The following is a 14,955-nucleotide window of genomic DNA, read 5'->3' as shown; positions in this document are numbered from 1 at the left end:
AAAGGAGTCAAAAGAAATAGAATGCTACCAGTAATTGCCTATGGGTCAAGGGTCATCTACGGGTAAACTCTTTCTGCTTTTCTCATTTCCTGAATGTATTTTATTTCCTTAAGTAAGAAAACAGGAGAATGATTTCCTTGTAGCATCTCCTGGTTTTTATGAAACCCAAGAAGAGAGAGGTTAATTTTGGGGTAATATTTACTCCTGTTTCCTGTCTTAAAAAATATTTTAGCAAATATAGAAAGCTTTGGGAGACTCCAACACAGTATTAATATTGCTACATATTTCTTTTCCCATTCTGCATTATCGAGAATAAACTATCCCAATTAAATGACACATGAAGACAGGTAACTCTTAGAGTATTTATTCAATGGATGATTTACAAGAAGGACATCGATGAATAAAGGTAAAACTTTTCACTCCTAGTCAACATGAATCCTTTAAATGTGTAAAGTTTACATTCAATTTCCTTTTTTTAAAAAGCATCTGCCCCTTTAAGATTATATCATAGTGTGCGAAGCACTGGTGAGATTTATGTCACCAGAAATGCTCAGTGTGTTGATTTCTCTGAGATTTCTCATCCGATGATTGTACTGCAACAAGTGAGCATCATTGACCGCAACCTTGAAGTGGTCAGCTTCAACCAGCACTTGTATCTGAAATGGCACATACGCAGAACTGTTAGAAATGCCCGTTAATTTCAAAACCAGACTGCCTGAGCTCAGGATGCCCAACCTTTCATCTTTACGATCATTTGTGGAACTGATTAAAGTGCAGAAAGAGTTAACTTTACAGCAAAAATAAACTCTAGATTATTCAAAGATTTACATAAAATAAAATGATAAATTTGTTAGAAAAAATATATAGTTGAAGCCATAAAGGAAAAGATTAATGAAAACATAAAGCTTACATAAAAACTTAAGTTTTTTATGGTCTAAAACACGTAAAAGTGAAAAATAAACACTAAAGTAGGAAACCCCTGATAAAGTGGCAAACGTTATGAAGCTCTGTAATAACCAGTTTTGGCAAGAGTAGGAAAAAACATTCTGTTCCAGGAGCTAGTGGATGTGTTAATTCTCACATCCTTCAGAAGGGGCACTTTGGCAATATCTTCTCTAAATTTTAAACATGTCTATTCTTTGAATAAAATTGTCCTTCTCGGGAGCAAAGATTTATAAGAATAGTTATTACAGTATTTCAGTAAAATAAATAAATAAACCTTCCCAGGTTTTATTTGTTTGGAATTTTCCATGCTCCAAATTTCCATCAATAGGGTACTGGTTGAATTATCACATATCTCAACAATGATATACCATTGGGTAACAATGTTCAAGAGGAAAAGATGTCCACCAGATGTAGCATAAGGTCCCTCCTCTCCCTGCCCTCGAGGAGCTTACAGTCGAGCTGTTTGCTGCCCACTCTACAGCCAACTATGGCCCAACAGGGAGGACCTAGGAAATATTTATTGAAGCAGTACTTAAAAACAAAAAGTGTGCTGTGTGTCGTAGACAATACTGGAAAGATATTCAGCAAGCTGCAACTTTTGTGAGGATGGGGGATGGGATAAAGGATGGAGGACTTTTCAGTTAATTAAAAAATCTATAAATTTTTTTTCATAAAACAACCATGTATTAATTTTAGAATTAAAAAAAACTTTAGTTTTGATTGCCGTGCCAACTATATTGATTTAAGGAAGCGAGTCTCAGTCCAACTGCACCGTAAAGACTTTCTGCCTTTTTTTTTTTAAGGATGATATTTTTCTCGTTTCCAGAAGAGCTTAAACTCAGAGTGGTGGCCGCAAGCACGACAGCCGCTCCGGCCCTGTTCCAGCCTGCAACGCCTGGTCCCCTGGGATGGGGAGGAGATGTCCTAGTTAGGTGTCTCAGGAGAGCTGGTGAAAATTCATTTCAAGTGCATTGTGGTTTAGAGCGAGTCCCATGAGCAACAGACATTTTCAATATCTCATAGTAGCAATAACTTACTTTGAATGGTTTACCACTTTCAAATGGGAAAACCGCCTGTCTTTCTTCCCTTCCCCAGACATTATCCTGCTTTGTATTGCAAACAATGACTCTCCTGTTGTTCTCGTTGAAGCGTGGGTTAAAGTGGAAGGCAACATCATGCCCTCTGTTGAAATTTAAAGCAAACCTGTTTTAAACCAAAGACCAGAGTTAGTAAAATGATTCAAGCTGTGCGTTTGTACCAAGCGAAGAAAATGCAATTTTCTAAAGAGCAAATCATTGTATAAAATACAGGAAAATTTTCTAAACAGAAAACCCACTGGACAGTACCCTAGGCCAAGTACTGGATGTCATATGGTAGCATCTGAAAGGAAGCAAGACAACGTGCTGAGTTTTTTGCCTCGTTGTCTTGATCACGTCACTCTAGTCAGCTGTCATTCCCTCTTTGCCGCCTCTACCCATGAAAGGTCTTCAAGGTTTTCTCACAGAGGTTTAGGGCCACTCAGAGGGCACTTTATGCTTTACTTTGCAGAGACTAACGGTTACCTCCTTTCTGCCCTGCCAGGTTGCTTTTAATACCTATTAAGGCAAACCGGTCACACAAATAAGAGCTTTCAAATACCTGGCTTCCTCAGAGTTAACCAAAAGCCAAGTCCTAAAACGGCAAGAACGAGATAATGTCGTTAAAGTTCAGTATTCCGATGCTAAGTTGTAAAGTCGTGACAATAAATGTGATAAACATTCCATGATGTGAACTGATGAAAGTGCTGCTTGGCTTTTTGACCCCAGTTCCTGTACTTGGATGCCAAGGCAAACACAAGTCCTGGCTGTCGAAGCACTAACTCTTTCCCTCAGTGTCTCAGCGAACCCCATAGAGCACTGACATCAGAATCAGCAGGTGCTCTGGCTTTAAAGCAACGTCTGCACTCTAGACCTTTTAACAATGATTCTCTGTATGTTTTGATTCACCCAGTAATGGACACATACACCACACTGTATCTTCCAATGATTAAATTCACAGGGAAAGGACCAAGATAGCCAAATGGCAATAGAATGTGTATTTGACTGAATATCTGATGGCTATATTTCCTCTGCAGTGAAAAGGAAGATACTGTCATCTCTACCGCCTTCAGCATTCTTTTTTTTCACATAACTCCTCACACAGAATTTGCAGGACCAAGCAATAACTTTTTCAGTTTAGACCACCTTAACCATTTCAACCAAAACTAGTTTTGACCGGCCTCAGTGTCAGTCTGCATCTCTAGTGTTACTGGAGCTAAAGTTTCCAGTGCAATAACCCTAAATAAAGCAAAGATATATATACCAGTGTGGTTCTGCGTGAGAGGGGTTGTACAGGGAGGAGAGCAGGTATTAACAAATTGTGAGTGCTGTATGCACAGGGTAAGGTGTGCTGGGTCCTACCTGATGTTGGGAGGAAAGATGGACAAGGACATAGGCAGAGGATATACGTTTCATAGTTTGCTGTGAGGCAAGCTTTATTGTGCAGGGAAGAACTGTGCTTACAGAAGTAACAGTTGGCTTAGGGTGGTGGCCTTCACGCAGCACCAGAGGAAGCTGGCTGGAGGTTGGAGTGAGTGGGCCATTTGGATGTAAAATGATCAGATCAGAGCTGAGTCTATCTCCTGCTAACAGAGGAGGTGGCTCCCTTTGATTCACCAGGAACAAGGTGACAGACACTCATGGAGTCTGTTTGCGGATTATTGAATAAACCTGTGTACATAGCTTGACTTTGTGCCTTTTGTGTGCTGTCCATAAGACCCAGAAACACAGATGAATTAATGGCTGCAGTAGCTTTAGTGGTACCACTGACCTCAGGGATGGGCGCACTGGACAGCTTCAGGATATCCTTAGCCTTCTTGTTTTACATGTAGGTATAACCAGTGGTGATAACCAGGGTCAGGCATCCCAGGGCAGCCAGGAATCAGCGTGGATTTACCTAAGTTAGCTCCAATCTTACCCCATCCTAGCTCACCTCAGTCAAACCAGTTCCGATGGCAAAGGTTGATTTATTTTGCGGAAGTCTTGTAACTTGTAGAATCTGTTCAAATCTTTTAAGTAAACAGTGTCTACTCAGAAGACTGGGGTTCCCCATCCTGCCCCTTATCATCTGTAGACCAGGCTGACACCATAGGGATCTGTGACCCTGCTGTTGCCCCCACTATGAAGATGGAAATGGCAGCCGAGCTCGCAAGGTGCGAGACTGCACTGTGACCTGCACAACTGCGGGGAGATTTGTACGCACATCAGGACAGAATGATCACATTCAAGCGCTCAGACCAACTCGAACGATGTCCAGTGGGGTCTTTTTGTTTTCGCACCTTGTTTTTGATGGGCATGTAGACATAAAGTGCATGCTTGGTTTTTTAGACAATATATGGCTCAGAGGTGGAGGGACGGCCAGGCATCACATTACAAAACTACATTTCCTTGACCTCTAAGGCTTTCACTGCCAGGAAACACCAACAGAATGGGTTTCTTGCTCTTCCTCTTTGTCCTCAGAAAGTGGGACTCTGTTTTATTCTTGATTCTTCTGGTTTAAGACTCAGTGAGGGAAACATTGTCCCCCTATTGGGAATACATATTGATTTATGGGATAATCCCGTACTGTGGTATAGCCAAGATTCTAAATGTGTAGTTTTTAAAATTCTAAACCAATCAACCAATATGTCAGACTTGCTAATCTTGCTGTTCACCTGTTTGGATTGGGCTTCACTGTGCCCAGAATTGTTATCAGCATGCGAGGCGTGACTCCTCCAGGCAAAGGCAGGTCATAAGGCACAGTCTGGGAATAAAAAAATGTATATGTATCAATAAAGAGTCATGTTTTCTTGGGGAAAGAAAGAAAAAGATGTTGCTAAAGTTCAATCACTATTAATATGTGTGACTGTCACATAACCCTAAGGGAAGCCATCTTTCCAGACTCTCGGGCCACCTTGCCCAGGGCCTGAAGATATAAGGCTCCCTACATGCACAACGAATAATCGAGAGTAAAGCCATGAGTTATTTGGTGCCAAGGGCAGAACATATTCCCTTTTGGAGCACGGGGTCTCTCCTTACCAGGACATCCCTAGCTATAACTCATGCGCTTAGACTATTTTTCAGAAAGGCTTAAGCTAGACCTCACAGTCAACATTACCATTTTTGTGCTGCTCTTAAGACTCCTTTCACATAACACCCTTCTTGGTGGTTATTCTGCTCCCTGAGGGCGGGCATTGTGTCACACTCTGGGGCTTCTGAGTTCTCATGTGTTCTAATCACACGGCCCCAGCAGAGTGCTTTGAATGTGGCAGACATCCGATATTTGTGAAATGAACACTTCCCAGCTCATACACTCCCTACGTCATTCTGCAAATATTTATTGGCCATCTATGTTCAAGGTGCTGTGAATATTCCCAGGGCTCTCTCTCTGGCCTCTTCTCTTTCCCTTTATAATTTTCCCCCTGGGTTCAACTATCCCCCAAGTCTTTTCTCTAGCCCTGATCTGCACCAGTCCTGTACTTCCTCCTGTCTGGATTTGCTTCTGGTGCCGCAAATCCAACAGGTATGAACTGGAATCGTCTCCCCTGCCCCTCCCCCTTCAGGTCCCCTTCCTGAGTTCCCAGTTTGGACGGACCCTTGGCTGGTGCTCTAGATGTCCAGCATTGAAAAGCCAGAGTCGTCTCTGACTCCTGAGACTTCACCACTACATCCTGGGGTTCTTCCTGCAAGCTCGCCCACGTCTGCATCTTCCTTTCCACAGCCTCCATGTCCTCCTCTGCACCCGACTAACCTGTGGCCTAAGCCCTGCTCAATGGCATCCATGCCTCCAACGCTTTTTCTGCACTGTCCTCTAACACGCTGCCTGCGCCATCTTCTCCACAGGCCTGAAAGGGTCTGACCCACACTGCGATGGAGGTCTTTCCTCACGTCTGTATCTACCTCCAAACTAGCCTAGACATCTGAAAGGGAAGGATCTGTGTTTGAGACATGTCTGGAGCCTCACAGAGTTAGGTTTTACACTTTGAATTCATTTGCTAAAGTGTGTTTTAATGTAAATGAAAATTCAATCCTTAGATTGCAAAATAATCTTTAGAACAGTTGTCAAAACCAGATCACCTTGGTTCCCCCACATGTTCCCTCCATGCCTCTGAGCAAGTTCCAGAACTCCAGACTGCTCCATTCCCACAGTGGAAAATGGGGATACCAGCAGCATCTTATAGGGTAGTCGTGGGTTCCCTGAGGTCATCCGTGTAGAAGCATGCTGCTGGTACATGTTATGTACTCAGGGTTTATTAATAATAATAGCCAAAACTTCCCCCATTACTATGATTTAACTTGATTTATATTAAAGCTGCTTTACAGATGTCTTTAAAAGATGGATTAAGTTCTCTTTATACTAACAGTACACATAATAAACTCAATACAAACAACTACTTTTTCTACTGGATGGACACACACCATGGCAGGTCCTTGAGAAAGTGGCTCTGAGCTGTGAGTTAGAAGCTTCAGGTCTCCCTGAAGCCCTTTGCAGGTGAGTGCCCAGAGCCAGCCCCCAGCCAGAGCACTGCAAAGTGATGGCACGACCACTCCAGACATTTGCTGCATTCTTCATTAGCTTTGTCCTGATCACAATCAAGTATATGAAGTGACTAACTCCATCTTACCAGTGGTCCAGCAGGGACGCCATAGGGCCCGGCAGCAGGGTAGGCTCCAGGAGCACCTGGCTGTCCAGGAGATGGGTAGGCACCAGGCCCACTAGGGTAGCCTCCTGATGCATTTGGTCCAGGATAAGCAGGGGTTGAGCCAGGGTAGGCGCCAGGGTGTGCCTGTCCAGGGTAGGCGCCGGGATAGGCGGCCCCTGGGTAGCCCCCTGCCCCAGCAGGCTGGTTTCCCCAGGGACCAGGCCATCCTTGAGGGTTTGGGTTTCCAGACCCAGATAAGGCATCTTTAAGCTGGAAAGAAAGACATAAACCATTACAGGATGAAAAACGTTCACAAAAACAGAATTTTCAGGAAAACAGAAATATGCGATCTAAGAAGTAGAGGGATATGGTCAAGATATGAAATTTGTATCCATAACATTTTTTCCACGTATTGAATAGTTTTGAGTTCCTAAGATTAAGATTAGACTTTGGGATTACACATGCTTGTCACTTGGCTCTTGCCTCCCATCATCTCATATCGCGGAGGGTGGCCTTTTCGTAATTTGCTAAAGTCGGGAGATGGCTGTCCTCTACGCGAAAGCACATACTTTCTGTAGGCAGGAGAAAACCAATCACAAAAATCAGGATGCTCAGACTGCACACAGCTCCCATCGCCCAGTTTATTTCTCGGCTCCTCCAGGCGGAATCCTCCGGCTTCTGTCGCAGGCCTCACAGTGACAGAGTTACTACCATTGTAAGTCCCAGACCTCCCTCTGACGGGCTCTCTTCCCGAATCCGCGGCTAGAAAAACAAAACTCCAGCTAACAAGCCCTCATTGGACACGGGAGGCCAGCAGTGGGAGAGTTAGAAGGGAGAGCCTGGCGGTAAAAAAAAAATAAACCTCAACCTGTGTGGAATGTGTATTACCTAGGAAATCAGACATCAAACACTTACCGAAAAACCGTCTGACATTTTCCTGAGAGGAGAAAAAAAAAAGATAGGTTATCATATGATCCTAAAAGATTTCACCGGGTTCCATACAAATTTAACATCACGATTAGTTCATTGTGCAGTTCTAGTCAATCTACAGGCATTCTTCTAACCCAAGCAAGTCCATTCCATGAACACGCCTAAACCAATAGTGTACAACCACAGAAATGTCTCCTGGAAGGGCAGCGACGCACTCCAGCTGGATCACCAAGCCCTTTAAGTCATAACTCATAACTTTGACCTCTAATCACTCGAGCCTGTGTGACTAGCGGGAGTAACAGGCCAGACAACGGAGCAGGGAGAAGAATAAGGAAGAAAATGTTCTGCCTCATCCCAAAGGAACAAATGGACACAGTCCTGCTTTTATCTTTGGTCCTCCGTCGCCCGCCTGCCTGTCTCTTTCTCCACCACCTCTTACGAAGGGTCCGTGTGTTGCTAGAGCTCCCCTCCCCTCCCAGTCTCACCAACCGATCCACACCCTTGTCTGGGTCTTAGGAGGAAGGCAGAGTTGGTCTCTTCCTGCTGAGACTTGAAAGACATGCCCCCTGCAAGTAGTTGCGGCCGACTATTTCTTCCTTCATTGGCACACATTTACACCTGCTCTGGGCCAGGCACTGTGTGGGCTTCTGTCCACGTGTGAGGATGGACAGGTCAAAATCTGTATGGTCCAAGGGCCCAAAAGCCCCTAGGATCACCAGTAATTGATGCTGTGAGTCCGACTGCATGGCGTGGAAAGTCACAACCAGACCGATTACCTCTAAGAGGGAAGTGCTGTCTGAGCTAAGCCTCTGAGGAGAGCTGAGATGGGGATCCGGAGCAATGAAGAAGAAAGGCGGGTATAAGAGGCTTGCTTTTTTTTTTTTTAATGAGACTTGCTATTCCAAGTGAAATCTCTGGCGGTATAACAAACTAAGGTTAAAAAAAAAGTCAAGCAATGCGGAGGAAAATACTTTTGGGTAGGATGCTACCAAAAGGGTTGGCCTTGCCCAAAGCTGCCTCATGGGGTGGCCTTGAGACATCACTCCTGCTGCTCCCCAGGTGCCAGGTCCCCAGCAGCACACACCTGCTCCCGCGGCAGACACTCCAGCAGTGAGGGGACCAGGGCAGCTTTGGACTCCTGAGGCCTGGGGGAGTCTTCTCAGCTCACAATCAACGGTGCTATGGCCAAAATTCCCTAGACCTTAAACAATCAGAAGCTCTTTTTCCTTGAGTTAGTCACTTGTGAAATTGACTCAATTATTTTAAGAAATGACATTTTCCCAAGGGATCCAATAAATAGGAACTACTTGATAGGTTCTAAAAATGTAAAATATTAGAATTTTTTATAACAACTCAAACAGGCAGAGCTCCTCCTAGGATTTAATGTGTGCTTCAATTTCACACACCAGATATTTTATCCTACTCTGCTGTTATTTATATCATAGTTAAATATTACTTTGCACTAATTTTTTTGCACATCTCTTTTTCAACTTGGTCATTCTGAAACATACTTGGAAGCAGTTAGGTTACGACCATGCCCATCTTCCCAGGTAGGAAACTGCTGGCGATTTGACGGGGAAGTCATGGTGACACTTCCGGGCTTATATTCACTGTGTTTCCTATAGCGTCTGACCTCTTAAAGCAAACATTGGGTGTTCCGCTGCTTGTGCTCCCTCCCCCACAGGGCTGACACTGCCCGCAAAACTGTGCTGCTGACGCAAGAGGAACTTGAGAGAAGAGTCATTACGGAAGAGCAAAGGAAGGATATGTCTTAGGAAAATAAAAGCCTCACTCATTTTAGACCCCAGTAGGAAACGATCTTGAACTAAACGTGAACTGAAGAGAGTTTGGTTCCTTTGATTATACAAACTCTTCTTCCAGTCCTGGGCAGCGCACCAGAGACCCAGCAATAACTTGATAAGTGTTTTGACTTCTTTTAAATATCCCCATTGTGTAGGGGCTGATTCCCAGCCTCAGCACCACTGACGTCTCAGGTCGGACACTTTGTTGTGAGGGCTGTCCGGTGCGTTACAGGATGTCTAGCAGCATCCATGGCTTCAGTGCAGAAGGGGCCAGTAGCACACCAGCCCCGCCTCAACTGAGACAATCCAAAATGTCTTAAGACACGGCCAAATATCCCTGGGGGAGGCGGGAGGGGACACAATCCTGCCTGGTGAGAACCACTGGCCTAGGCTGATGTGCATCCCTGCACAAATGCACACACGCAGGCCAGTGCAACACACACACACAGTTCCAACTGCTAAAACTAGTAAATCTACACCATTCGCCTCATAAAGCGTCCTATTACCATAACTCAAACGAAACTAAGATGTGTTTAAAAGCTGATTACACCCAGAAATTCACCTAAAGACAGCATTTCCAAAATTGAACACATTCTTTTCAAAGTCTCTGCTCAACTTTCTTCAGTTTATTTTCCAACCCGAACAAAACAATTTGAGAAACAAAGCAGATCTGCCTTTATTTCCACTGTTTTTGAGACAGCACCTCAGAGGACAGTTTGGACTGTGTTGTGACACATTAGCCGAGGCCCTTAGAACAAGAACAGCCGCGTGCGTGGGGCTTTTCAGTCTACAGAGCACTTTCACACGCCTGTTTTGACTCCGATAATCTTATGAGACTGACGGGGGAGAGTTACCGTTCCCACTGCAGAGGTGGGAAGCGGGGACTCAGGAGGCTAATGTGGTGGCCCAAAGTCACTGGTCACTGGCTGGCCAAGGACCAGGGTCCAAGCATCCTACTTCAGGCTCATTGTACACCAATATAAAACCTCACACTTTGAAATTCTAAAGTAAAATTCTTTGAAAGTGTTAAGTACCTCATTTAGAAATTGATTCTCTGGCTTATTCATCCAGAACTACATGACATATGAAATTGTAAATAAATTTTAAAAGAAATCATGTTTTCATCAGAAAACTAGCTGGATGACTCATTCAGTGTGCAGTGATACTGAAGACAAGGAAGTCATTTTGCACAGTCCCTTTACTAATTATAATCACATTTAAACCAATAAAGTGTATTTTTCCAAAAATTGGGTATGCATTGTTTTGATTAGGTTAACTCCCAACCATCAGATCTCTTTTTTGAAAAGAGTTATCACCAATGCTCTTTTGAAATCAAGGTTAGTAACCTTAGAACTTAAAAACAAATCTATTCGGATAAACAGCTGCCTTGCTTCCCTGGAAAATTTCTTTCTTTCTTTTAGATGAGTAGTTTATGGAGAGAGAATCAAATGTGAAAAATCTGCTCCCTTCAGACATTCTAGATATGTGAACTCTGTCCACCCGTTTCCAGAATCAGAGAACTCTGAAGAGCTAGAAAAGAAATATTGCATCAAAGACAAACAAAAATAGAGGAACTACCACCTGGGTTTGCACATCTGGAAAAACCTGCAGGAAGTAGTTGAGTGGCACTTTGGAATATGAATTCAAATGAGTCAGAATACTGACCATTTTAATTGGCTGTTAGTTGCAGCTTCTCCCGTTAATACAGTGGCTACCCACTGCACTGTGCTACTCTAGACCCACCCAGCCATTAATCCAGTTCTCCAGGTTCCCAGAGCACTTCTGAAATTTCTGCTCACAAAGGGCCCTGACCTTTATAGGAGCTGTAGGAGAAGCAGATCCAGAAGGTACTTCCTCAGAACCCCCCCCCCCCCCCCCCCCGGCTCTGCCCACACTCCTCTCCCAAGGACACGGGAGAGGCCGTCTGCTTCCTGGCCCTGCTGAACACAGAGTGGGGCTTGAGGAAAGCCCGGTTCCCAAAGCCAAATTCAGTGATGCTGAGCTGGGATAAAGGAAACGGGTCCTGTACTAGGATTTCTTTCTCAGTTCCTCAGCATCAAGGAAGGTAAAGTTACTTTGTGCCTCTCAGTTACTGATTTTTTTTTCCCTATGGAAAAGCAGAACATCAGTCAGGAGAGAACACATGACACTTAGTCAGCGGCAGATTGGAAGCAGACAGCAAGCACAGCCTGGCAGGCTCACTCGTCCGCATCTCCCGAGAAGAGCCGGCTCACGCACCACACTGTTACTGAGTGATCCTCAGCAGGAGCCTGTGTCCCGAACCAACACAGGAAGAGAGGCTGTGTTTCAGATCAGTTCCCAGGAGTCTCAGGGACGTTGAGTTGACAAACCAGTTGGCATTAAGGTCAGCGTGAGACTCTCCAGTTATACTATATGAATACAGGTCTCTGCGGCAGTTAAGACAGAGTCTGGCTGATGAGGGTTCTGGGGAAACAGGTACGTAAATTATACCTGAGACCAACATTGGCCTTTTGACCTCATTAGCAATAAGAGAAAAGTCTTCATGAAGCACTTAGGTATATCTGCGGCATAGCGAATATCATCGAGGACCCCTCCGCAGAGGGAGACTGCCTCTCGCACTGAACTAACCAGCTCTGGGGTCAACCCGTCAGCCAGCGCTCCCCCTTCTACTAGTTATGGAACCCGGGGAGACATCCTACTTCTAAGCTCGCAACATTCAAGGACCATCATCAAACTTCTCCCCAGAATACGGAGTAAGCGCTGATTCTAACTCTAACCCCCAAACGTTAGGGATGCAGGAGGCAGCTCCAGCCTCCCCAGGATCACAGAGGAGGCACGCCCACCCAAGGAGTAGACTCCACCCCAGGGATTCAGGGTCAATGTCTGAAGAGGCGACTGTCGTGGAAAAAATGATTCCTATTAAATTTTAACTTTAATGGAAACACAATTTCCTAGTACAAAAGATAAACGTCATAAACTTCAGGCAAGTGAGTCAGAATTTTGAAGTTGGTGAAAATTCTCTCATGCTCTGTGCCCAAGCAGTCAATTTTTACTGCTATCCTTTTCTTCAGAATTAACTGAGCCTGTCTGCGTTCCTTTCGCAGAACCCTAGAAACAGACTGGGTTCCTGAGGTCCAGCGCCCTCACTGTCGAGCAGCCCAGCTCCCCGGAGCCACCTTACAAATATTCCTACACAGTGTCTGGAACAGGAATCGCTGACTCGAAGGAGCCGGCCTGAAGCCTGCGCCACAGCCGCCCCCGCGCGCCCCGACGCCCGGCCCTGAGCTGCGGCCCCTCGGGGCGCACGCACTGTCCTGCTCCATTTGTGCAACTGATAATTCAGAGCAAATCCTGGAGCACACGTTTAAACTCTCCCCTCCCACCGCCCGCGCTAGGGCCCTGCTCACTGCGATCAACACTCCGTCCCCACCCCACATCTCAGCTTAGATCTGAGAGCCTCAAACCCAATTAGCCAATTGGGGCAGGGATGAGTCACTGATTTGCAAAACTTCAGGGTCTACGGTCTTTGCCGGGCCGGGCACATGCCCACTCAGGCCTTGGGGCAGCACCATCTTCCGTGGGATCAACATCCAAAGAGCGGCTGCAGCCCCTGACGCTGCCGGACTTGGGAGAAGACCTCACTCGCGCCCCACAGCAAGATCAAGGGGCCGGGCAGCCAGGTCACGGGTCGCAGGAGCCGCCCGATAGAGTCCTTGGCAGTACCCCCGTGTCCTGGGGAAGGGGGCCCGACTCCTAACACCCAGCTGGAGCGGCCGCTGGGTCGGATGAGAGCGCCCACCCGCCGCCGGACACGGCCTCCCGGGGGCGCAGAGGGCCCGGTGCCGCGGCCGCAGCCCCGCAGCCGACGAGGAACCGGAGACCCCGTAAGGCGTCGCTGACTCTCCCTGGGTCTCAGACTCCTCTCTCGGGGGATGAAAGGCTCTGGAGCCCTGCCCAGAAGGCGCCCACTGCCCCGACCCCAGGAGGTCAAGACCCCCATCCCAGGCGCCCGCCGCGCGCCCCAACGAAGGCCGCGCTCCGAGCCGCGCCCGGGCGCCTCGCCCTGCCCGGTGGGAGCCGCCCGCAGGCCAGTCCCCGGCCACGGCCCGGCCCGTCCCCATTCCGACCCATCCCGTCTCAACCCCGTCCCCGGGCCCGGCCCCGAGCCCCTCACCCCGCGCCGGCACTCGCTGGCTCGCTTGCTCCGAGTGGCTCCTGCGACGCGCTCGGTGCAGGACTGGGCGGCGGCTCCGCGCCTCTAATACCCCCGCCCTGCCCGCCTCTCCCGGGGCGGGGCCGCAGCCTGCACCCCGACCTCTCCCCGCCCGACAGCCGGGCGCCGGCCTGGCCCGGGAGCTGGGCACCCCTGGTGGGCGGCCCCGCCCGGCCGCCGCCCGCGCCTGGGCTGTGGCCGCGCTCTCCGCCCTCTCTCCAGGTGGCCCTGGCGACTTCTTGGGCTGAGACGCGAGAGTCTGCGGAGGGTTTAGTGCGCGCTTCTTTTGTTTTTTTGAGGAAGATTAGCCCTGAGTTAACTGCTGCCAATCGTCCTCTTTTTTCTGAGGAAGGCTGGCCCTGAGCTAACATTCGTGCCCATCTTCTTCTACTTTATATGTGGGATGCCTACCACAGCATGGTTTGCCAAGCAGTGACATGTCTGCACCCGGGATCGGACCAGGCGAACCTCAGGCTGCCAAAGCGGAACGTGCGCACTTAACACCACCAGGCGGGCCCCTATTGCGCGCTTCTTTAGGGAGTTTTGCTTGCTGCTTTACCCGTGCTTACTGATTTTCTGCTGGAATTGCAGGCGCTCCCTCCCTTCTGTGTTTACTTTACCTAAACCTTCTCTCAGCATCGAAGGCTTCCCAAGAAGCGCACAGCGCCCTGTGGAGTTGCTGAGATGCTGGGTGAGATGCTCCCCTGTTCTTAGCCTCGCATTCCCTCCGCTTCTGAACTGAGACGTAGGTGCACACCTCTCAGCCGGAGAGCCCTGAGCTGTTTTGCTGTTTGCTCCCCACTGCATCCTCATCGTCTACGCAGGGTTTGCTGCCTACTAGGTTCTCAGTAAATATTTGTTTCACTAATGAAGAAGCGAAATAATGAATTTCTTCCTAGGAAGTCCGACTATCTGTTTTCTCAAAGATTGCGGAGGGCCCTGATGAGGAAATAGGAAAGTACGTCTGGTCAAGGCAGGAACAGGACAAAGCTACAGTTCTAAGAAAGGTTGTTACAACAAAGAGCGATGCTTGCAAAAGAGGTGGTATTTATTTGGTATCATTTAGCTGGGTAATAGGTGAGTGAAATGGTTAACGGTGTCCAAGATGGATTTTAAAAAATATATCCACTCACAAAAATTAACTCAAAATGAGTTAAAGACGTAATTGTAAGACCTGAAAACCTAAAACTCCTAGAAGAAAACGTAGGGATAAAGCTCCCTCGCGTTGGTCTTGGCAATGATTTTCTGGATATGACACCAAAGCACAAGCAACAAAAGCAAAGATAAGCAGGTGGGTCTACATCAAACTAAAACGCTCAGCAAAGGAAAGCATCAACAAAATGAAGAGGCAACCTACTGAATGGGAGAAAATATTTGCAAACCGT

At 47.0% G+C, this 14,955-nt stretch overlaps 1 protein-coding gene across 1 annotated transcript; it reads right to left on the bottom strand.

Moving 5' to 3' along the window:
• Positions 1-348: 348 nt before the first annotated feature.
• On the bottom strand, positions 349-13,727 carry LGALS3 (galectin 3). Its single transcript, XM_070594243.1, has 6 exons — positions 13,532-13,727; positions 7,559-7,580; positions 6,626-6,913; positions 4,676-4,764; positions 1,983-2,148; positions 349-656 (listed from the first exon to the last, which is right to left on the bottom strand). The coding sequence occupies exons 2-6, from the start codon at positions 7,574-7,576 to the stop codon at positions 501-503; spliced, it is 717 nt and encodes a 238-aa protein (XP_070450344.1). The 5' UTR covers positions 7,577-7,580; positions 13,532-13,727; the 3' UTR covers positions 349-500.
• Between the last annotated feature and the right edge of the window lie 1,228 nt (positions 13,728-14,955).

Source organism: Equus przewalskii, chromosome 25 (assembly GCF_037783145.1).
Source record: "Equus przewalskii isolate Varuska chromosome 25, EquPr2, whole genome shotgun sequence".
In the NCBI taxonomy this organism is placed as follows: domain Eukaryota; kingdom Metazoa; phylum Chordata; class Mammalia; order Perissodactyla; family Equidae; genus Equus; species Equus przewalskii.
This window is presented reverse-complemented; position numbering and strand designations above follow the sequence as displayed.